General features: G+C 41.4%; 1 protein-coding gene across 1 annotated transcript in view; it reads left to right on the top strand.

Moving 5' to 3' along the window:
* sec24d (SEC24 homolog D, COPII coat complex component) overlaps positions 1 to 24,393 on the top strand; it is a 250,364-nt gene that overhangs the window by 202,331 nt on the left and 23,640 nt on the right. Inside the window, exons 17-19 of the mRNA XM_041185982.1 lie at positions 5,330 to 5,475; positions 8,037 to 8,175; positions 11,211 to 11,329. Of these exons, the coding sequence (XP_041041916.1) occupies positions 5,330 to 5,475; positions 8,037 to 8,175; positions 11,211 to 11,329 (404 nt within the window). The remainder of the gene's footprint in view (positions 1 to 5,329; positions 5,476 to 8,036; positions 8,176 to 11,210; positions 11,330 to 24,393) is intronic.

The raw sequence follows: 24,393 nt of genomic DNA, 5'->3' as shown, positions 1-24,393 counted from the left end.
GGATTTCCAGCATCCGCAGTTTTTTTGTTTTTATCATAGTATCTGAAGATCAGCAGCCACAGGATGATTGTTTAGCATGATCTGTGATTCTTATATAGCAAAGTCCAGGAGCATTAAATTAAGGGATCTAAAGCAAATGGATTGAAGGAGAATGTTAAACAACATCTAATAAGAGTTAAAAACTAAGAATGTTAAACATACTATGTATAGAAACTTTTCATAACTAAACTCAGACTAAGAAAGAATTAACTTAAAAGAATTAACAAACAAAAAGAAACATTGCCTGTACTAACCCAGCACTGAGAGCAGAAGGGGCTTACTGGGACAAATATAGATACAAGTAGAAACTCATCAAAATGGCATCAAAGTGGTTAAAAGAGAGTTAGAAGAATGCATAACTATTGAGACAAATTTCCCACATTGCCATGTAGATGCCAGTGTTGTAGCTGTACTGGAACAGCTTGGCTAGGGGCGCGGCTAGTTCTGGAGCACAAGTCTTCAGTACTATTGCTCAGATGTTGTCAGGGCCCATAGCCTTCACCGTGTCCAGTGCCTTCAACCATTTCTTGATGTCACATGGAGTGAATCAAATCGGCTGAAGACTGGCATCTGTGATGCTGGGGACCTCAAGAGGAGGCAGGATGGATCATCCGTCCGGTACTTCCGGCTGAAGTTGCAAATACTTCAATCTTGTCTTTTGAACTTATCTGCTAGGTTCTTCCATCAGTGAGGATGGAGATATTTGTGGAGCCTTCTCCTCCGATTCATTGTTTAATTGTCCACCACCATTCACAACTGGATGTGGCAGGACTGCACTTGGTTGCAGAATCATCCAGCTATGTCTATCCCATTCCAAGAGTCATATTGGACGAAAACGTTAACTTTGCTTCTCTCTCCACAGTTGCTGCCAGAACTGCTGAGTTTTACCAGCATTTGCTGTTTTCAGATTTCCAGCATCCACAGTATTTTGCTTTAATTTTTATCACATGCTGCTTCCACTGTTTGCCATGCAAATAGCCCTGTGATGTGGCTTCACCAGGTTGACACCTCATTTTTTGAAAAACCTGGTGCTTCAATTAAAATCTGGGATGCTCAAGAGGCTAAAATTGAAAGAGCATAGGTATCTGAGGGTTGTGGTTCGGGAGGATGAGGACAGAGTCAGGAACGGGCATTCAGCTCCCTCTGACACTGCCCTCTCTTCCCCCTGCTCACCAGACCAAATTTCCCCTAAGGTTTTCCCTACCCAGAACTCACATGGCTCTCTAGTTTCTCTCCTATTTCCTGCCATGCCCTTCAAGCTCACCTTGTTAATGAGATCCACCTCTTGTTCATGAGACCTCCCTAGACCCTATTCCCACCAAATTGCTAACTGTCCAACTTCTTTTCCTGGCCTCCACGTTAGTTGATATTACTAATGATTCCCTTTCCTCCAGCACTATTCACTATCCTTCAAATCTCTAGCCATTAATCATCATCATAAAACCACCGCTGACCACAACCACCATCCCACTCCCCACTTCTCACTTCTCTCCAAAGTACTTGAAAGGCTCATTTGATAGCATTCTTGCCTCTGAGTCATAAAGTTGTTGGTTCAAGTCTTACTACTGGACTTGAGGACGAAAATCACTGAAGTTCACTCCAATGCAGTATTGAGGGAATACTGCATTTCAAAGGTCCCGTCTTTCAAATGAGGCATTAATCGAAGGCCCTGTCTACCCTCTCAAGTGGACGTAGAAGATCCTATGGCAATATTTTGAAGAAGAACAGGGGAGTTGTCCTTCTTAATATTTATCCCTCAATCAACATCACAAAAACAGATTACCTGATCATTAACATGTTCCTGTGTGTGGGCACTTGCTGTGTGCAAATTGGCTGCTGCATTTCCTATATTACAACAGTGATAACACTTCATTGGCTGTAAAGGGCTTTGGGAACTCCTGTAGTTGTGAAAGGCACTATATAAATGTCAATCTTGTTTTATGTGCTGTTGCTTTCAAAATCTTTCCCAGAATTCTATGTTTGAATCCTTCCAATCAGGCCCCTGCCCCACAATACTGAAATAGCCCTTATTAAATTCACAAATGTCATCCCATGTGAGTATAACTACGGCGAACTATCCCTGCTCATCTTTCTTTGAATTTGTTGACCACGCATCCCTCCTCCGTTGTCTGGCTGGATGGGCTGCACTCTCCTGGCTCCATTCTTATCTATCCAGTCTTAGCCAGAGAATCAACTACAATGGTTTCTCTTCCCACTCCCACACAGCTAAGTGTAATATCCCCCCCTAGGATCTATCCTTGACTCCCTTCTGTTTCTCATCTACTTGCTGCCTCTTGGCAAAATCATCCAAAAAACTGACAGTTTTCCCACACTTGCTGACAAACACCCAGGTCGACCTCACCACCACCTTTCTTGACTCCCCCACTGTCTCTAAATTTTCTGACTGCTTGTCTGACTAGCATCCAGTAACAGGATGTTTTTTTTCTTTTACGTTAAAAGTGCTTTATAAATGCAACTTGTTGTTGAATTATGTCAGCGTGGGAAGAGGTAGAGTGGGATGTTGCAGGACTTGGGTGTTGAGGCCACAACTGTTTCTACTTCACATAAATTGCCTTGATTCAAAATCTAAGCACAAAGCTGTCACGTCTGTAGATGATACCAAACTAGGAGTGTGATAAGGAGGATTGAAAAGGAGGCAGTTCAGAATTATCCTGCACAGAATATCCCTCCTTTCCCACATTTTGTGGATGACCACTTCCTGTCCATGGTCATCAAATGGTGAGGGTTTTCACTCAGGTTGGCCTCCATTTCACAGGAATGTAGTAGTAATATCCCTTGGCCCACTGTCTCCTACAGAAATAAATTTTTTTTTCATTCTTAGTTGAGTCCATTTAAATGCTGCTCAAGTATCTAATTGGCCCCAATGCTCCATTTGCCAGGCTGCAATATCACACAGCATCCACTCGCTGCTGAAATTAGGAATTATAAAGATTAATGAGAAGGCAGGAATTTTCCCAAAAATGTTTAATAATCCACAATTAACCCCAGATGGTGTGCCAAAAGTAATTTCCAGTCTGTAGTTCCATAATCATCTGTGAAAATGTCCCTTTGTTCCTCAGTTCCTCCACATTCCTTCCTTCAAAGCACTCCATATTCTTGCATCACTCATAGCACATCAGCCTGATTACATTTGGATGGCTTACAAATTGGTTTAATTACACTGCTTAGTATTTTTAAAAGGGTGTCAATAAGTCGAAAACAAGTTTAGGCAGTGACAGGCACATTAAAAATATAATTATTTGAGAAGGAAAAATATAAAAATACACAGGAAATGTGAGAGAAATGTATTAATTTATTTATAAATTAAATAGCTCCAGATGAAGAGCTAGACTCGAGCGCAATGGGCCTAATCCTGACTTTCTGTAATTTAATTTCTATTTTCCTAAATATTTAACATAATGTTGCATGTAAAACCTTTCCAGTTAAAAACAGTGTAATCCAAAAAACATAAATTACATTTGAAAAATGTACCATAATGACTTTTTGTTGCAAAGAAACGACTTAGCTATGTAGTAATTGCCTGATTTGATTCTATTGTACCAGAGAGAGCACTGCCTGTGTTGATTACACTTAATCTAAATAATAATAGTTCACTATTCCACAATAGCGATTACAAGCACGAATACTTTAACACAGGGTGGAATTTTCTGTGCTTGCTGCCGTCAGGCGTATTCGGTGGTGTGAATGGACAATATGACAAGAAGCCCCAAAATTGGTTTCACAACTTCGTGAAGCCAGTTTGCGATCGTCCGCTCTGGCCATCCAGGGCAAGCCGCGTTTCCCGCCTTTGGACGTTAGGGACATCATTGTAATACACCTGCATATCATTATAAGGCCAGCCTGCCAGAATCACCCCCCCCTGCGCTGGATAGTCTGCCCACATCAGCCGCAAAACGTGCCAGTTCAGAAAACATCTTGACGAGTGTGAGGTGCGGAAGTCAGGACTTATCGCCAGGACCTTGCTCACATCGTGAACATCTGACGAGCAGAAGACGCTGGAGCCCGACAGCAACAGAACCCTTGAGGAATGTCCATGGCATGCTGGGTGGATTCTCATTGACATGGCTTCGTCGCAAAGCAGCTCACGGAAGGTGGAAAGTCACCATTGAGGGTCTGCTCACAACGGATAATGGCCAAGGGGGTAGAGAGGAAGGTCCTGCTGTGTTTGGGAGAGGAAGATGGACGGGGGGTTGGGAGAGGAAATGAAGGTGGCTGGGGGGAGTGAGGTTGGGAGAGGGAGAAGGAAGCTGCCGGGGGTGGGGTGGTGAGGGGGGTGGGGGGGGGGGAGGTTTTTGGAAGGAGGGACTACAGTGGGAGAAGATTGCAATTGGGAGGTAGTTGTAAGGGGGGGGTGGAAGATGTAAGAGGAGTTCGGAGGGGGGAAAGAGTGCGGGGAGGGGAAGGAGTCTGGAGAGGGAGGAAGGAGTGCAGAGAGGGAAGGGAGTCCACGGATAGGTAGTCGGGTGGTGGGGGGGGTCGGGATGTAGTCGAGGATGAGGGTTGCTTGAAAGGGTATTCAGGGAGTTTGGTGAGGGGGGATGTCAGGTTATGGGGGTAGGTGGGTCAGATGGTCGGGTGGTGGGGGTAATTGGGTGGTAGGGTAGGGAAGGTAGTCAGGATGGGATGGTTTTGGGTGGTCAGGGTGGGTGTGGGTAGTCGGGCTGGGAGAAGCGGGGGTAGTCGGATGATCGGGGGGCGAGGGTTGGTAGTCGGGGGTCCCATCGGATGTGGGGTGAGGTAAGTGTTAAATTTGCTCAAAAGTTAGAGTAGTTTTAATCCTTCTAACTTTTTCTGGGTAATTATTCTGCCAAGAGAGTTGGAAGCAGCCAAAGTCTCTGATTTAAATCAAAGTTTCGGAGGGTTCCAGCCACAGGGTAATTGCCCACCACAAATTGAAACTTCCCTGGTAATTCCCGTGGAGTCCTTGTGTGGGGACTTCCAGGGGAGTCCCCCAGCACATCTTCCAGGGTACTTCTGGGATTCGAGCCCCCCCACCAACCCCCCCCACACACACAAGATCTGGACCAATGTTTTAATGGGATATGAAAGCTTGATACCAGACAAAAATGGCAAAAATATATCTTTATAAAGCTTTTTTATAATGGTAACAGACTAATGTCTCACATTAAATACCCAATGTTTACAATGTGTTGAACTGCTGCCATCTACAGATGAGGAAACCAGTGACATGTGCATCTGTTTTTTTAGCATTTTTTTTGTGCTCTTTGTACATTCTGTAATTATTCTTTGAAACATTTTATTTATCAAGGCTTCAGAGCAACTGACTTCTTGGGTTCCATGTATATGAACAACACAACAGATGTGGAAGTGGCTGCCATTGACTGTGACAAGGCAATCACAGTAGAATTCAAACATGATGATAAACTCAACGAAGAGAATGGAGCCTTAATCCAGGTATAGTGCATCAACATGACTGCATTACGTGAACTTACCACAAAATACAAAGAGTTTCCAGAGATTAACACCTGTAGGACTATTTTACAAAATGGCAGTCAACCGTGGCAAGTTGTATTTAGTTTAAAAAGTTGATAGCGGACAGGAATAGTATAGTAAAAGAGTGGCAGTGACATGGAATGGCAGGACATGATGAGCAAAAGAATATTCCCAGAACCCGGGCCAACATTATCCTTCAAACAACTCCACCAAAAACAGTTTAATTGGTCGTTTATCCTGCTGTCATATGCAGCACCTTACTGTACAAATTGGTTGCCACATTTATCTACACTTCAAAAATAATTATTTGACTGCACTGGGCTTTGGGGCATCCTGAGATCAAAAGAGGCATGACATAAAATGCAAGTGCTTTCTCTTTTTCTTTCAGTCTATTTGTCTATCTTTCTTTCTGACTTGCTTCCCCTTGATTCGGGATGGTAGGCCATTCTGTCATGGGCAAACAGTGAATGTGGCCAAGATGCTGCTGCTCAAATGAAGAACGCTACAAATTGCAGAAAATTTCACCTTTAACACTCTAACATCTCAATTCACTTCCTGTCTGCCCAAAGCTGTCCATTATCTACAAGGCACAAGTCAGGAGTGTAATGGAATACTCTCCATTTGCCTAGATGTGTGCAATTCCAACAACATTCAAGAAGCTTGACACCATCCATGACAAAGCAGCATCCTTGTTTGGTACCCCATCCACCACCTCAAACATTGATTCCCTGCAGCACCAGCACACAACAGCAGTGGTATGTACTATCAACAAGATGCACTGCTATACCTTGCCAAGGCTCCTTCAACAGCACTTCCCAAACCCAACCAGCTAGAGGACAAGGGCAACAGACCCATGGGAACACGACCACCTGCAAGTTTCCCTCAAAGTCACACACCATCCTGACTTAGAACGATATTATTGTTCCTTCACTGTCACTAGGTCAAAATCCTGGAACTCCCTCCCTAACAGCACTGTGGGTGTACCTACACCAGATGGACTGCAGCTGTTCAAGAAGGTGACTTACAATCAATGCTCAATGATAATTAGGAATGGGCAATAAATACTGACCATGCAAGTAATGCTTCACGTCCCAAGAACAAATATTAAAAAAAAAACTTTAATTGTAGAAGCTTTGGAGCAAATGAATTTCTCACAATCTTATTTGGTTGGCTTGGAGCCAAAGGACCGGAGGAGAAAGAAAAATAAGTTTTTTAAAAAGTACTTGCATTTATATATCACCTTTCATGACTTCAGGACATCATAAAATGCTTTACAGCCAATTAAGTACCATTGAAGTGTCAGCCTAGATTACGTACAGAATCTCTGGAGTGGGATTTGAACCCACAATTTTCTGATTCAGAGGTGAAAGTGCTAACACTGAGGCAAGGCTGATACCTTAATAATAGATACTATTTAAATGTTAAGGTAAAGTACTAGTACTAAATTCCACTCGAGTATTACAGATAGTGTTACACAGTACCAAAAGTATGTAAACAAACTACCCAATGACACTGCAATTTTTATATAAACTAAACACAACACTTCTGTATAAGTTGAAACATTTCAATCTTGTTAATATTATGTTCATATTCTACCTTAACCCTTAACCAGTAGAAGTGCAGAAGGTTTGAAGAATTCAGGACAAACAGTAAGATGGAAAATTGAAAGTAAAATTTTGTTTTGGGCTAAAGTTAGCATTTATTAAACAAAAGCAGAACAAGATTTAGAGCATGTTTGTATTACATTTTGCTTCCAGATTTATAGTTACTTCTTTATTAACATAACTAAAACCTCCTAGTTTACCTAACAATCTATCAACCAGCTCAAGATGAAACTGATTGATAATTATGTCAACAATTCATAAAACAAAACAAATTACAATAAATTAACACCAACAGGGAACAGAGTCAAAGGAACATCACAGTGAATGACACTGCATTATAGTTACAGGAGCGAAGTGACTATATATGGACTGTCATATTGCTGAGGTAAATTGTTTAATGCTAATAGGGAGTGAGTTCCATATAGTTGCAGTGGAAAACTTTATCTTAGCTTTATTGGAAAGAAGATAATTCAGGATGCAGATGTAGCTACTAAATTCTAGGCAGTACAAATTTGCACTCCCAATACATTGCTGCACATGGCAGGAATTGAAGATGCAGAGGGAAGCAAGAATTTCTGACGGTATGTATAACAGGTGAAAATTTTGCAGGGCATGCTGATCTTCTTTAAGTTCTCAACTTGCATGGTCTGCCCGTGAAACTCCATGTCAAGCATGCAAGTTCATAATATTTACCCTTAAGAGTTCATCGGGTCATTTCTTTTTCAAATATCACTGTGCCAAAACTTTCTAATTATCAATGTTTGTCTTTTTTAAGTGTTAAACATTTCTTGCATTAATACAGTATACTTTTCATATATAGCTAAGCGGCTGAGAGGCTATTAATGGTTTAAAGATTATGGTTTATAAACCAGAAATGCAAGGGATATATATCATGTGGTTTGTTTTATCTTTTTCCAGTGTGCCTTGCTGTATACCAATGTTGCTGGTCACAGACGTCTACGCATCCACAACCTGACTCTGAACTGCAGTTCCCAGCATGCTGATTTATACAAGAGCTGTGAGACAGATGCACTTATCAATTTCTTTGCCAAGTCAGGTAAAATTTTGTGTGGCTGCTGTAATTTATCATTTAATGGTTTTCTCAGTTTTCTTCCCTTGATTTTTGCCCTCCGTCCATCGCATTTATGCTATCTTGCCTCAGTTGGCCAACAAGGGGTATATTGCAAGAATATTCGAAGGGAATGTCTAGACAAATTTCCCTCCTTCCACATAATTGGTCTGTTTGTAATAAGAGAATTTGACTTTGGCTTCAACTTGACATGGACTAGTGTGCATAGCAAATGCTTACTGACTTGCCGCCTGTTTTGGTAACTAGTTCCAGCATGCAGTACCATGGTGCCTGCAGCAGCATTTATAATTCCTCTGTTAGTCCAGTATATCCCATTCATCTGATGCACATGACATGCTCTCTCTATTGAGTTAGCGTTTGGGTGTACAAGTATTAACACTGCTTTTGACTGTATATCCAGTTTCTATCATCATTAATATTTTAGTTCAGAATTCACTTAAAAAAATCAACAACAATCTTAATTACAAAAAGCTGGATGCTTCATTTGATGAAGACAGTATAGTAATGTAGAACTTTAATGTTGAATAATTAAAAGTTCTTATTTTAAAGTGTTTTGATTTGTTAGATCAACAAACTTGAAACTGCTTTATAGAATGAATTTATACTGTATATCAAAGCTCTCCCAGACTTTGGAGCAGGATCTGCACTAGTTCAATAGCACTGGAATGTGCCTGCTTGAGTGAGCTTTGTTCTGCTGCTATAAATATATCAAGTACATTATCAGCTTGGGTACACTTTTTAAATGCTACAGTTGACATAATGAAGGATTGTTACAGTTCTAATGTTTGTGTTTATGAATACACAGAGAAGCCTTTGAACTGCAAGTGAACTGTAATTCCGTTAAGTTTGTCTTAAATTAGTTGGCCTGATTTTATCTACCTGCAAAAAATACCCTTTTTAGTTCACAGTGTAAAACTTGTGTCTAATAAATAAAGGACTCATTTCCCAATGATTAATCCAGATAGAATTCAAGTCAAATTGCTATCATATGTCATCGGGCAGTCAAAGCAGTGTTTTCTTTGCAAACAGCTGTAATTATGCCATTATCACCATGATCACAATAAGTACATTACATCAGCATGTTATTTTGTAAATACTATATTTGTTCATTTCAGATTGTATTTATAACTTGGTTGTATTAAGTCAGCAATAGTGGATTCACATTCTATGATTTCAGTATTAGTATAAAGGTGAAACCAATTTGCTCTACTGCTAACTTGGACCCCACCGCCCCCAACCCATGTACACTCTCACTTACTTGCAATTGGACCTTTTCCATCTCAAACTGCAATGCTTCTCCGTATGTATTGACAGACCCCAATACGTGATGGCATCATCCCCGCACTTCACAGCAGTGTCTTGTATTAGGGGCCTCCGGCAATGACCACCCTATAGAGACATGTGGGTATTTTGGCTAAGATTGATTCAGAGGGTTTGGAGACCCTGCTCATCAAGGTAGGATAGTCATCACTGGGGCTGAAGGCCATCCTCCAGTGAAAGCACAATGGAAAAGTTGAAGTCACCAACCAAGTCAGTGCAGTCAGAAGATTTCCTTGTACCTGGATCCAATTGAAGGATGATTTGCTTGTGTCAAGAGAAAGATGAAGGTCGGTTCTAAATACCTTCCTTTTCAATTTCCCATGAGACCCATAAATGCATGGCACAAACCTAAGTTGGGAGCCTCTAGAAGCTACCATTTGAAGTATTGTGCACACACTATTTCATCATCCTAAGCTTTAAATGGCACAGTTGAACATGAAATTGGAAGGTCAGGAACATTAAAACAAGCTGTACCATCCTAAATGAAATCTCCTATGCTGATGGGGGATTTTTAGTGGGAGCAGCAGCTACAGATGCTGCATTTCCAAGAACATCTTCCAACAATCCAGGTATCATGGATGGCATCATGGCTACTTCCTTCCACTATTTTTCACGTTCTTAATATTGATAATTGAAACTGGGCAAAATTCAGTGTATTGGTCAGTATCCTTTTGGTTCAGCTGGTAGCACTTTTGTCTGAGTCAGAAGCTTATGGGTTCAATCCCCATTTTTGGACTTGAGTATATAACTATAACTAGACTGACATTTCAGTGCTGCACCAGGCGAGTGCTGATTTTCAATGGAACAGAAAGCATGGAGGTTCTATAACAGTTATGCAAACTGCCACACCAGCTAGCCACCCATAAGGTACCAATGACAATTTACTCCACTATCTTTTGGATGAAATGTTAAACCAAAGTCCACATTCTTGTTCAAGGAAACATGAAAGATCCCACTATTTGTAGAAAGTCAAGGAGTTCTCTGACTGTCGTGGCCAACATTTCTCTTTCAACAAAATGTGATGAATTGAAGTTATTCATCTAGTGTGATAGTTTATATCAATTTGATGGCAATTTCTGTCGTTGTTTATAAAACATGTAAAATTGCCAAACAGTTACTTTGAAACTAACTCCTTCCCCTTCATTTTCATGCATGGGTCAAAATTGTACTTATCAAGGTGAAGTGAGTGCTGGGGCTAGAAACATTTCTTCACTTCTGATATTGCAACTCATGAAAAATATTAAAATACTCCTCAATGGAAGGGCAGCATGTACCAAATTCTTTTGACACTTAAGAGTTAACATCTCTGTTAAAGTGAAGGAGTACTGTGCTTGGCATCAAGTATTCCTAAAGCATCACACTTCATTTGCAATTACCCTCACCCTCCAAAAATAAGTACATTCCCCACAGGAGGATTGTCATCATGTCTCTAAGCAAGTTTTGATTGGAGGATCCATGAATTGAATCATTTCAGCATATTGTGGGAAGACTCAAAATTGCATTTTTTCTGAACTTCCCGACAGTGATCATTTAAAATTTACATAATAGTTATTCTCAATGTATTTAAAATATAATGAATGTTTTCCGTAATGATACTGCTTATGTTACTTGGCCACATGAAGCCAGGATTTCCTTGCATAGGGAGCAGGTCTTAAATGTTTTATTTCGATCATTTCAACCAGCATACAGAGCCATTCTAAACCAACCTCTGAAGACTGTCAGAGAGATACTGGTTAACCAAACTGCCCACATATTGGCTTGTTACAGGAAGAATTGCGCTAGCCCCTCATCAGCTGGCCAGGTGAGTACATTAACTAGTCTCAAACTAAATAAGAAGTGTATAGTACAATAGATGTATTTATTGTCTAAGAAATGATGGATAGAGTTTTTAACTGTTGCCAATTATTATTGCACCTTCCTAAATTAAAATTAAACAATGTCATTATTATTCGTTTCTCTGGTTTATTTTAGTTGCTACATAATTAATAATGACTATTCATTTCCTCTGTTACACAAAGCCATTAAATTAAACTCTCACAAAAGCAGTATTTACATTTACTACATCCAATTAGCCGGAAAATCACATACTCTAATGGCATGACTTGAATTTCAATTGTACAAAATAGCTCTTAAAACATCATACCCCATTTCAATCACCATTGGAGAAATGAAGGAGATAAGTAACATTAGTATAGCGAGTATACACATAGTTACACAAGTTAATAAATGCTAAAGCATTCTGGCTTTACTTAATTGTAACATATTTAAACATAAATAAACTCATAATGTATATTATGTAGAAAGATGTATGTTAGAGACTTACACATCCTTTTGCTTTTGGTTCTAAATCTACCCATAGAGGTGAGCAAATGTCAATTCATTGTGTTCATGTTTGACTTGTTTGAATGGTGCAGTCGGTTGTGTACATCTCCAGGATTTGGTACATTGTTAATAAACAGAATAATAAAACAGAGGACACATACTGTAATATTTATACAATGAGTAGGTCTGATCAATTGCAGATCAAAATTACAGAAGCAGTAGTGCCCTCATGATCAATAAGTATCCAATGAAAGGGAAGGTTTCTTCTGATTGCAATTTGTTGCAAAATCATAAACATGTGCCAGGATTTTGTGGCCCCTGCTATCCACCGGGATATTACGATCCCGCAGAACTGAATGGGGGTTTAAGTGGCTCGCCGCATCCACCAAGGGTGGGAGGGGAGACACTGCGCTGCAGGGTCATAAAATCCTGGCCATAGAGTACCTCTGACTTCACTAGAAATAGTGTGGATATAAATTTTGCACTCTGATATAGTCATCAGATTAGCTTATTCTAAAGCCTGAAGTTTTTTGGTTGCATCCTAGAAATTCAAGTCATGTTTCAATAAGTTTAATTACCTGAAAAACATAAATATTATGGACCTGAACGTCCATGGGAGCCCTCCCAGTCTCTTGCAATAATTTAACTCAACTTCATCTCTTCTGGGAAAGTTATAGAGAGCCTGGGACCTTGCTTTTGATAACCTTACATTTTACAGCAGTTAAAGTCAATAATGCCAACAAAGTGAATGCAACCTCCCTTTAAGTAGGCCTCTGGAAGCCTGCCGGAAATATACCCAAAAAGTGGGTGAGCTTCCTCTTCTTGACATGATCAGGGAGGGGAGAGGAAGCTAGCTTGTCAATTGTAACTTAGGTCTGGTAGTTAAAATATACCAGGCATGAAATCTGGAGCAGCAGTGTGACTTTCAATTCCCCATGCTGGGTTAAAATCAATACCCGCACATTTCTTTGAGTTTGAGAGAGCACAAACTTTACCATTAAAATGAAGATTGCTTATCTATATCTAACCTGAATTCTAAAATATTAAATTCTTGCACAGGCACGTAGCTACGAGAGTAGATCAATGGGTTTCCAACTGACCTTGAATGCCAAATTTAATTTTTGCTGTAACTTCATGGGCTGGATTTCCCCTTTGATGTGGTAATCGTCAAATGGGAGGTTTCCCAACGTTGTGATCACACCTCCTGCCCGATAGTGCCCGCCCACACTATTTTCATAGCAGGGTGTTGGAGACGGGATGGAGCTGGGCCTGCCAACTCCCAAAACAGGCCCAAGGTGCGTAGGAGGCAGGCAGATGCCAAGGTAGACAGGTTAAAGGATCAACCTCCATTTACTCGAACAATGGCCCAGTTCCGTACATGTCTGATACCGTAGCCGTCACCCCTCACCCCGCCCCCCCCCCAACCCCACACACCCCCATGCTCCCTCAAATCTCCCCTTGCTTCTGTCCATACCTTCCATGGCCCCTCAAACCCCCCCATGTGCACTCACCCAGTATCCACCATGTACAGAACTCATGAGGTCATGGGAAGTCTTTTAGATCCTCGTGAAACTGTCAAAATAAACAAACAGCCCCTTAAAAACCTCCTCAAAGAACATAATCCTCTTCGGAGCTCATAAAACTGTCTTTCAAAACAAAGCACATAGTCCCCTTGACAGTTGTATCAACAATCCCTGCTGACCTCAGTCCATTAGTGGAGTTTAGAGTTCAACCAGACATTCATAATGAGATTCCATTGCACAACTGTGTCTACAAAGCCTCCAGAGCTGAATGCATTTAAGCTATTGAAGGATTGGAACAGATGGCCATCAAAGGCAGAACAGATGGCTAAACTATCAACCAAATAACTCAAGCCATCTGTTCCACTGCTTCTAAGGCTGAACAGATGGCAGACCTGTCAATCAAAGAAAAGATCAAAGCACAGGGCAATTGACCCAATAAAATCAGAATCTCAATGCTATTCAATGCAGAAAAGCATTTTATCCACCGGATAAATTACTCAAATTCACCTGAACACTTTCACAATGCTGGTCAATTTAATTATCACTTACCATTTAATAACAAAACCCTATCATCAATCACTGAATTTTTCCTTCATGTACTCTATCAAAATGCCAATGTTACACCATGAACAGTGTGTGCATAAGAATGCCTGGTAACCAAAAGCAAAATACTGCAGATACTGAAAGTCTAAAATAAAAACAGAAATTATCACATAGTATCTAATTATGACATGAGAAGTTGTAAACTACTTTTAAACTTACCTGTCAAAAGGCTGCTGGCCCCAGGAAAGTCTTCCCCCATGGTTTTTGAAACCTTCCAAAGCTGCCCTGAATCCTTGAAAATTGCGGAGGTTCTGAAATCATCAACCCCGCAGTGGATTTGCCAAGGTCAGAATTGCTAAATGCAGGATCACAACCTGCACCCTTATCCTGTGCCGTTGAAAATAGCAGAGGACAGGAATGGGGGTGGAAATTCAGGAATCGAGCTCCCCTGCCTCTTTTTCTCCTTGTAATATCAGGCTCTGTATGTTTTTCACCTCTTGATTGTAATAGTAAATGGAACTTCCTCTAGCAGCTTAAAAGATTTAATTTCTGTTCTAAGTAAAAATGATTTTCATGCACCTGATTTGACAAGGGAAACATTATGAATTGACTCGGTTATTGGGAATAAAAACAGAAAATGCTGTAAATATTCAGCAGGTCTGGCAGACATCGCAGACCTGAAATGTTGAGGTGGGCATGTTTTTGGTGGGTGTGAGCATTTACAATAGGGTGGGTGCCCAGCCACCCGTTCCCACCCACCCCCATGCTCACCCCATAACACGGTAGGTGGGCGGGCACCAAAATTGGCAGCCCGCCCGCCATGTTTTTTAAAAAAATAATTAGGGGTCAATTGAGCTTACTAACAAGCCAATTGACCCCGATAATATGCTGCCCACACCATAGTATAGTTGGCATGGGCAGGCAGATGAGAGTGGGCTGGTCATTTTTTAAAGAAGTTTTTAAAGGATGGAAATGAAGTGGGTACTATCTTCAGGAGATGCCCTTTGCGCATCAGGGGCAACCCCCAAAGGTAGTACCCTCTCCTTCCTTCCTACCTGCCTGCACTGCACCCCCCCCCCCCCCCGACTTTCTAAGTTAACCGAGATCTCCCCACCCAATACCCCAGACTTGGCCTCACTCCGAAAATCATTGGGCCTTCTTCCCAGGACTGGCCGCTGTCCTGGCAGCATGCACTAATGATCTCTTGGGCACTGCTGGCCAATCTGATTGGCGGACAGCTCCCAAGGGCAGGACTTCCTCCCCAGTGGGGAGCAGAAGTCCCCCTGTTACCCAATTTAGCGAACCTGCAGTGCATTATAGCTGCAGGCAGGCTTGTACAGAGTAAAAACAAAAAAACTGCGGATGCTGGAAATCCAAAACAAAAACAGAATTACCTGGAAAAACTCAGCAGGTCTGGCAGCATCGGCGGAGAAGAAAAGAGTTGACGTTTCGAGTCCTCATGACCCTTCGACAGAACTTGAGTTCGAGTCCAGGAAAGACTGGACTCGAACTCAAGTTCTGTCGAAGGGTCATGAGGACTCGAAACGTCAACTCTTTTCTTCTCCGCCGATGCTGCCAGACCTGCTGAGTTTTTCCAGGTAATTCTGTTTTTGTTTTGTACAGAGTAACTCGGCTTCAAGACAGCTTCCTTCCAAGGTGGGGGTTGGGGGAGGGGGGTGGGGTTGGTGAGCTACCCACATCACCCCTTGTAAAATGCAGACTGTTAACTCTATTTCTCTCTGCCCTGATAATGCCTGACCTGCTTAGTATTTTCTGCTTTTATTTCAGATTCTCAGTATCTGCAATATTTTGCTTTTGGTTAACAGACATCCTTATGCACATACTGCTCATGGCGTGACATTGGGATTTTGATAGAGTACATAAAGCAGAAAGTTGTCATTGACAGGAAGGTGTTTGCTTATGCAACTCAATTCAGTTCTGAAGAAGAGTCATATTGCACTTAAGATGTCAACTCTGTTTCTCTCTCCACAGATGCTGCCAGACCTGCTGAATTTTTACAGCACTTTCTGTTTATGTTATATAAGCAATTGAACAGACAGAAGTTGCAAAATTTTTAATAAATAATCCATGTACCAAAATGTTTTATCTTAGATCTTAGAATAAGGTTTGCTTTGGTTGCGTTCACCCTGTTACATTAAATTACAAACAAGTGTGGTTCATGCTAAACTGCAATAATGGCAAATGTGGAGATGAGAAACAGCTGAGAAACTGTAACTGCAGCAAATGACTTTGATTAATTTTGTTTGTAAAATAATCCCGGAGCCTACCAAAGCAAACTTACTGCATTTGTCACATTCTTGTTTCTCGGCCTCCTTGGAAAAATGCTCTTCTGATTTTAGGTGAACTCTTGCTAAGCTCTGTCCTTATAAGGGCACAAATTGGTAACTTCTGCAGCGTTGGAACTGGAGTTGTCCTATTCCACATACAGAATGACCAGTTTAACCTTGGAAGGAAGACGAATATGGATCAAAGAAACATAATCTTAAAATTAACATGCTGAAATAATCAAAAGGAACGGTCTTGAGTATCCCACTATTGGCGAGTTTAAAATTGAAACACTTAGAAATGTTATAATACATTGGATTAATCTTTACTAATTGCTTAAAGAGTTTATAAGAACAAAACTTTACAAAATTTTTTAAAATCCTGTTGAACAAGGCAGGATAAATGTCATCTTGGGTGTTGGCTTGCTTTCAACATATTTACTTGCTAAAATAATGTGTAACATAACTGATTTTAATCAGTAGAGAAGATAATCTTATAAAGAAACCCTGGACCATATTTTCATTGTAGGGTCAGGAATTCCAGATCTTGACCCCGTGCCTGAGCTGAGCCTTCAAATTCAAATGACTTGATTGGCCAGGGAGGAAGCAGAAGGTGGGGTATTTGTATACTCTTAATAAGTTAACTGATTCCATTTGGCTATCAAAAGCAATGGCTGGATTTTGTCAGGGTAGCGGTGACCTTGTTGACTGGCTGGAAAACTTGGGGGGCAATCCCATCTCAGCCATTTAGGGGAGCCAAGACCAGATTCCATGTCCATCAGGCAGCTAATGAGCTGCCTTTGGGGCCCCCATCCCATTAAGTGACAAGGTCCCTCCTCCAAAAACTGCCAGCCAATCGGAGGACCGGCAGCTCTTCAGTCCCAGCTGCACCACTGGGAGTGGTGGCCGCTGCTGGAACTGCACACAGCCAAAAGAAGCTGCATGAATGCTGCTCTTGTAGCAAGTTCAGTGCCCCTGGGGCCAGTCAGTCAGTACCAGTGAAGAAGGGATGGTTGGTGAGGGTGGGATATTTGTTGCACAGAGGGACCCTCTGTGGGCAACAAAGTGCCCAATTAGGCACCACCACCCACCCCCTCTCCCCCTTCCACAAGCCCAAGCCTGCAGCAAGCTCACCAGCAGCGGTGGGAAGAGGCCCTTAATTAACTACTTAAGTGGCTCATATGGCCTCTGGAAAGGAGGTCCGATGGCCACTTTCCCCCGCTTGTTAAATGCCATGGCAGTGGGAAGGCCAACGCTGCCTTCCCTCCCTATTTTTCGCACCCCCCCCCCCCCCCCCCCCCCCCCCCCCCCACCCGCCCACCACCAACACTGATCCCACTCTTGCAGGCCTCATAAAATCCTGGCCAATAATTCACAATTAGACCGAAGTACTAATTAAAATTTTGCGACAAGTAATGAAATTTTCTACTTGAAAGCTCTTTTTGATGATGAGTTTTAACACAAAAACACGACTAACAGTTAGTTACCGTATTGAATTTAATTGGTCGTTGCCAATATTTTTGTCAACTAGCATTATATGTAAACTTCCAAGTATAATAGAGCTGAATCGCTTTCCCAGTTTTTTTCTAGAGAATTCAATTTGTTTAGAAGTTATAACAGTTATAATGGTTTCAGTTAACTAATTTACAGCTGAGACATGTTAACCACCTTGTGAGCTGCCAAAAAAAGTTAAGCATAGCCATGTAATATGTTCCTTGGTACCACTCTGTAATGTGGCTTTATATAGGTAAGTATATTTCATAATTGATAGTGATGACTCATTGCAACGCGAGTCACAACAACGTTCTTAAGTCTGCAGTTCAAAAATGCAGCAAGTGTGTTGACGCATATCACTTATTATGACTATTGTAGATCAGCTTTAAAGGAATTCGCATATACTGTATTCCAGAATCTGTTTCTGTCAATTTTAAAAATTACCCAACCTATATTAGAGATGATTTTTCAAAGCTAGCCGGTAAAGAGAGCTAAATAACCAATTCTTCCTCTCTACTTAGCTTACTGTTTTTAAGAAGAGAATGACTGTGTTGAGGATTTTGACAGATGTACTGTTATAACAGTGTATAAGGGAAACAGTAGCCATATTTTTAGGTGTGCAGGAGTAACAGTTGTAGTCATAAACAAAAGTAACCACCAGGAATCTAAATTCATCTGAACTGCAGTCTTAGGTTTGAACTGGATAAACGTCCTGGAAGTGATTGAGAGTTCAGAATGTTCCAAGCTGATGCCTAATTTAATAATCCAGCAGCCAAAATCCAAGGCTCATTTTTCACTTGAAACAGGGTATAACTGAACCTTCATAATGATTGAAGCCATTCTGCTCTTCCCGAGTTCAAAATCAGTTCCTACTAATTCTTTTGTAGCTCAAGTGGAACATAATGAATTAGTAATTAGCATCTACCCATAGGAAGCTTGTTAGCTTAAACAATTGGCTGATTAACAAATGTTTTTTTTTAAATGTTAATGCACCTCAAAGAGTAACAGAAACAATTGTGAACACGCTCCATCTACTTTGCAGAGTGTCTCCAGCAACTCAGAACAACATTGGAAATAGCTTTAGTTCGTAAATTAAAAAATGAGACCAGCGCTCCTCTTTGGGCAGCAGAGGCAATTGTCATAACTGCCGATTTTGACCAGCTGACTTTGCTGATGATTTTGGCATTGTTGAGCTCCAGAAATCTTCCTCCGATATCAGAGAAGATCATAGCCAGATAAGCAAAGTTGTAAATGCAGCCTTACACTAACTGCATTGACCAATCTCACATGCATAGTTATCCATTGTTACTGAAATCAACATAGGAATATTAGGAAAAGAAATACGGTATTTAGCATTCGAGCCAGCTGCATCATTCACTAGATCATGGCTGATCTGCTCAATATCCTTTGATATTCTTATCTAACAAAGAATCTATCTTTCACAGTCTTAATGACTGCAGTTGTCCCAAAGCTTTTTGAGGGAAGAGAGCTTTGGGGAGAATTTTGACATGTCAAGGAACATTAATGAAAAAATGTATTTAATTTATAAACCCTTCATGAAACCTCATCCCGCCCGTGGATGAGGTTCCATGAAAAAGGCGAAGAGCACCTGGGCTCTTCGCCTGCCCGCCAACCTTAAGGTTGGATGGGCAGCTCAGTTTATTACTTTAATTGATGTTTAAATAGTCTTAACAGGCCTTTGACAGTTCAGCGGGCGTGCAGCCGACTTTGCCGCGTGCCCTCTGAACTGAAAATATAAATGATGCGCGGTGACGTCGGGATGCACGGCCGACGCCACCCCGCATCATTTTACGCCTCAGCGAGCGGGCCCCGCCCCCACTAGCCAAGCTGAAAATTCTGGCCACTGCCTGTTGTGTGCAGAAGTGTTTCCTGAGTTCACTTCTGTGAACTAGTTCTGATATTGCTCTTTTGCTCTTGATATCCCTCCATAGGAAATAGTTTCTCCATCTACCCCATAGGGTTTTGAACAGTAAGGACAAGGAACAGGCATACATAAAAATACCTAAATGGAGGAAAGCTGACTTCAGTATGGTGAAAAGGGATCTGGCCCCGGTGGATTGAAATCAAAAATTGGTAGGCAAAAAATTAAATTGGTGGCCTTTAAAGAAGAGATGGTTCAGCTACAGAGTAGACTACTAGTTTCCCCAGCCCGGGGGAAAGGAAGGACATGTGAAGCTACAGTTCCCTGAATGTCAAAAGATACAGAAATTAAAATGGGACAGGAAAAGGAGGCTTAAGACAAATATAAGGTACATAAGAGAAGAAAGAACCAAACTGAATAGAGAAAGTACAGAGCAGGTCTAAAAATAGAATAGGAGGGACAAAGAGGGAATATGAGAATAGATTAGCAGCCAAAATAAAAGAGAATACAAATGTTTCTTATAAACATACAAATAGTAAAAAGGTAGTCAAAGGAAGGGTGGAGCTGATTTAAGACTGTAAAGAAGATATTGTTGTAGAGGCAGAAGACATGTCTGAGGTACTAAATGAATACTTTGCATTTGTTTTCACTGGCAGAGGTGCTGCAAGTGCAGTGAAGGGGAAGATAATAGGGATATTGGAGTGGATAAAACTGATAGTCCCCAAATCTGGATGGTGTTGGGCAAGTCTACCAAATCTCCTCTTAACTTTCTCTGTTCTAAGGAAAACAACACTAGCTTCTCCAGTCACATTATATAACAGAAGTCTTTCATCCCTGGTATTATTCCAGTAAATTTCTTCTCTGCCCTCTAGTTCAGAATAAAAGGTTACTAAAAATAGGAAGGATTGAAAGGGTGGAGGCTATGGCTGCAATATTTCAGTCCTCCTTTGATACACGGGTAGTGCCAAAAGACTGAAAAATTGCAAAATTTCACTTAGGATTAAAAACAGGGAAAAATATAAACCTGTCAACTACAGGCCAGTCAGATTAACATTGGGAGGCTTTTAGAGACAATTATCCGGTACAAGATTATTTATTCTTTGGAAATGGGCGAATAAATGTTAGCAAAGGGACAGAAAGCAGAGAGTAATGGTGAATTATTTGTTTTCAGAGGTGTTCCTCAGGGGTTGGTATTATGACCACAGCTCTTTTTGACAAATACTAATGATCTGAACCTGGGTATACAGGGCATAATTTCAAAGTTTTAAACTCTGAAATGTAGCAAATAGTGAGGAGGGTAGTAACAGTCGTCAGGGGGATATGGACTGATGAAATGGGCGGACACTTGGCAGATGGAATTTAGTGCAAAGAAGTATGAAATGATGCATTTTGGTAGGAAAAATTAGGATAGGCAACATAAAGTAAAGTGGCCATTGCTGTCACTGCAGCAAGTCACCAAGAACAGTCTTGGAGCCCTGGAAATCAGATAAGAGGCACAGGCTCATTGGGACTACTCAGGCAGCCGTGGTGAGGGAGAGTAGGGGAATTGGTTTAAAGGGCAGGGATGGTTGTCTTCAAATGGGACTGACCCTTGCTGCCGATGGGACAGGGTGCCCAAGCAAAAGACATCCACCCCACCCCCCACCCCCCCACCCTTGCTCCACTTGCAGGCCTGCCAAAATATAGCTTAGCTAACCACTTAAGGGTCTTAATTCACCTCTAGGTGAAAGGCTATCCTCGACCCTTCCCACCCCAGCTTAATTGGGAGGAGCCATGAATGCCATAGACTCTGCACCTTGCAGCTCCCTGCCCCATTTTAAAGCCAAACCCATCTCCTAGCTCATTCATATGATGGGCCATTAATTTCCGCCCTTAGCATGTTAAAGATGGTTTCCTCATGTCACCTCTGGTAATTTTGGTAATCACTTTAAATCTGTGTTCTATGCTTAACAAGCTTTCTTCCACTGGCAGCAGTTTCTCCTCATTTACTCTATCAAAACTGTTTGTGATTTTGAACACCTCTATCAAATCTACTCTTAACCTTCTCTGCTCTAAGGAAAAGAAACCCAGCTTCTCCAATCACTCCACATAACCAAACTCTTTCAATTATAGTTCCATTCTATTGAATCTCTAAAGTGTGGTGCCTAGAATTGAACACAATGGCTTGGATTTTCGCGGCATCGTGGAGATTCCAAGGGCCATCCAAAATGGCAGGCTGGAAATGGGCATCCCATCTATTTCCCATAGATCTTATTTTTGGCGGGGCGGGGCGGGGGGCAATGGGATGAGATGTGACTTCCACACATGGGAATCCTGATCCCAGGTGGGTTGTTTGAACTCAATGTCGAGTTCAAACAGACCCCATTTTTTTCTGCAACAAGGGTCTTATCCCACAATTTGGGAGTTATGAATCTTTAGAGAAGTTGTAAATGCCCTTGAAAAGCAGATAAGGTCTGTAGAACTGTCAAGTTATTTAAATGGCAAGCTGTTTAAAAAAATCTTGAAAAAAACTGCCTGTTTTTGTCTGTGAGAGTTGGAAAATATATCTGTTCCAACAGTTTCAATAGCTGTTTGTTGATATAATCTTAAATGCTATCATTATAGAACTATTAATGCTTGGCTGCTTTCCACAACTATCATTATCACAGTGTGGTGGCTGGAAGTTCACAGCTTGATTGACAGCTCCGAGTGATTATTAAAGGGTTAGCTGTCTTTGATGTGGGGTTGTGAATGTGTGATTTGATAAGGGATTAAGTACTTGAGGAGTTTCAAATATATTGACTGGGCTTTCATTAATGGGATTTTTTTTAATATATACATAGTGGCCTTTAGTTGATATTTAGAAGTTCATTTTTTTTTCATCTCAGCATAGTTCCTGGATACTGGGTGATGACACAAAGATGGGTTGGAAAATAAGTTGTGAAGAGGACATAAGGAGCCTGCAAAGGGATATAGATAGGTTAATTGAGCAAAAAATTAGCAGATGGAGTATAATGTGAGAAAAGGTGAACTTGTTCACTTTGGCAGGAAGAATAAAAAAGCAGTATATTATTTAAATGAGGAGAGATTATAGAACTCTAGAGGGATCTGGATATCCTGCCACATGAATCACCAAAATGTTAGTATGCAGATACAGCTACTGATTAGGAAGGCAAATGGAATGTTGTCATTTATTGCAGAGAGAATGGAATATAAAAGCAGGGTGTTTTCCTGCAGTTGTATAGGGTATTGGTGGGACCACATCTAGAATACTGTGTGCAGTTTTGGTCTCCTTATTTAAGAAAGAACATAATTGCATTAGAAGCAGTTCAGAGATGTTCACTTGACTGATTCCTGAGATGAGGGGGTCACCCTGTGAGAAAAGGTTGAACAGGTTGGGCCTGTAGCCATTGGAGTTTAGAAGAATGAGAGGTGATCTTATTGAAACATCTTTGATCCTGAGGGGGGTTGACAGGGTGAATGCTGAGAGGATGTTTCCCCTTGTGGGACAGACTATGACTAGTTTAAAAATAAAAGATTTCTCATTTAAGACAAAGATGAGGAGATTTTTTTCTCTCTCGGCTGATCATTTGGCTGTGGAATTCTCTTCCCCAGAGGATGGTAGAGGCAGGGTTATTGAATATTTTTAAGACCAAGTTAGATAGATTCTTGATTGACAAGGGAGTCAAAGCGCATAGTGGGTAGGAAGGAAAATGGAGATGAGGCCACAATCAGATCAGCCAAGATCTTATTGAACAGCGGAGCAGCCTCAAGGGGCAAAATGACCTACTCCTGCTCCTAAGTCATATGTTTATATGAGTTGGCAGTTAGGTTTATAATGGCAAAGGGCGGTGTGTGGGGAAGTCATGAGTTGGCACTAAGTTGGCATAAGGTTATAAGGGCCATGGACTGAGTGGTGGACATGAGTTGGCATGAAGGTTATGAGGATACAATGGTCAGGGGACTTGGGTTAGCTGTGGGGTATGAGGGGCCTTTGGGAGTGGGTGGGGGACATGGGTTGGCATGTATGGGCAAGGCAGGTGTGGGGAATGAGGGATGTGATGGGTGAGGGCCAGAGGGCCGAATGTTTAAGCAAACAACTGTCACAAAGTCCCAGACAATTGAGCCAAATGGCCTTTTACAAAATTTGCCTCAGCATTTGAGAGCCCTTGGTGCTGCCTGTAATCTTCATCCAGCTCCACCACCCCGCACCTGCCCCCAGGATGAAGATCCTGCCATTCGGGGCACTTTTTCCTGAGATGGGTATACGAGCCATGTAATTTTCCAACTCCCGCTACCCTCTTTAGGAGCTAAAATTGAGACCAATAATTCAGCTGAGCCCAAAACAATGTTTTTATAAAGGCTTAGTCTGATTTCCTCGCTAATGCACTTTATGCCTCTATTAGTAAAACCAAGGATTCCATTTGGCCTTTAACAGCCTCCCCTACCACCTTCAAGGATTTGTGTACATGTACTGCCAGACCTCTCTGTTCATGCACTCGCTTTAAAATGGTATTTTTTTGGTGGCACTGCTGACACTGAAGAGCTGGCATATCTTGGAGGCAGGACACCTGCCATGCAACACCTGGGAATCCCAACGCTGACCAGCTAGATGCTTGATTGACATTTAATCATGTCGGGGCACTGAGGAATAGCTGCAGTGGTGTTTTCACCAGCTCTCTAGACAGTGGACAGGTCCACGCAACCATTAAATCCAGCTCTAAGTTGTTGGGAACTGGAAAACACTGCCTTGAAAGGGCGTTAGAAGCACATTCGATAGTAACTTTCAAAAGGGAATTGGATAAAAAGCTTGAAAGGGGAAAAAAAAATCATGGTG

The sequence above is a fragment of the Carcharodon carcharias genome, chromosome 1 (assembly GCF_017639515.1).
Source record: "Carcharodon carcharias isolate sCarCar2 chromosome 1, sCarCar2.pri, whole genome shotgun sequence".
NCBI lineage: Eukaryota > Metazoa > Chordata > Chondrichthyes > Lamniformes > Lamnidae > Carcharodon > Carcharodon carcharias.
This window is presented reverse-complemented; position numbering and strand designations above follow the sequence as displayed.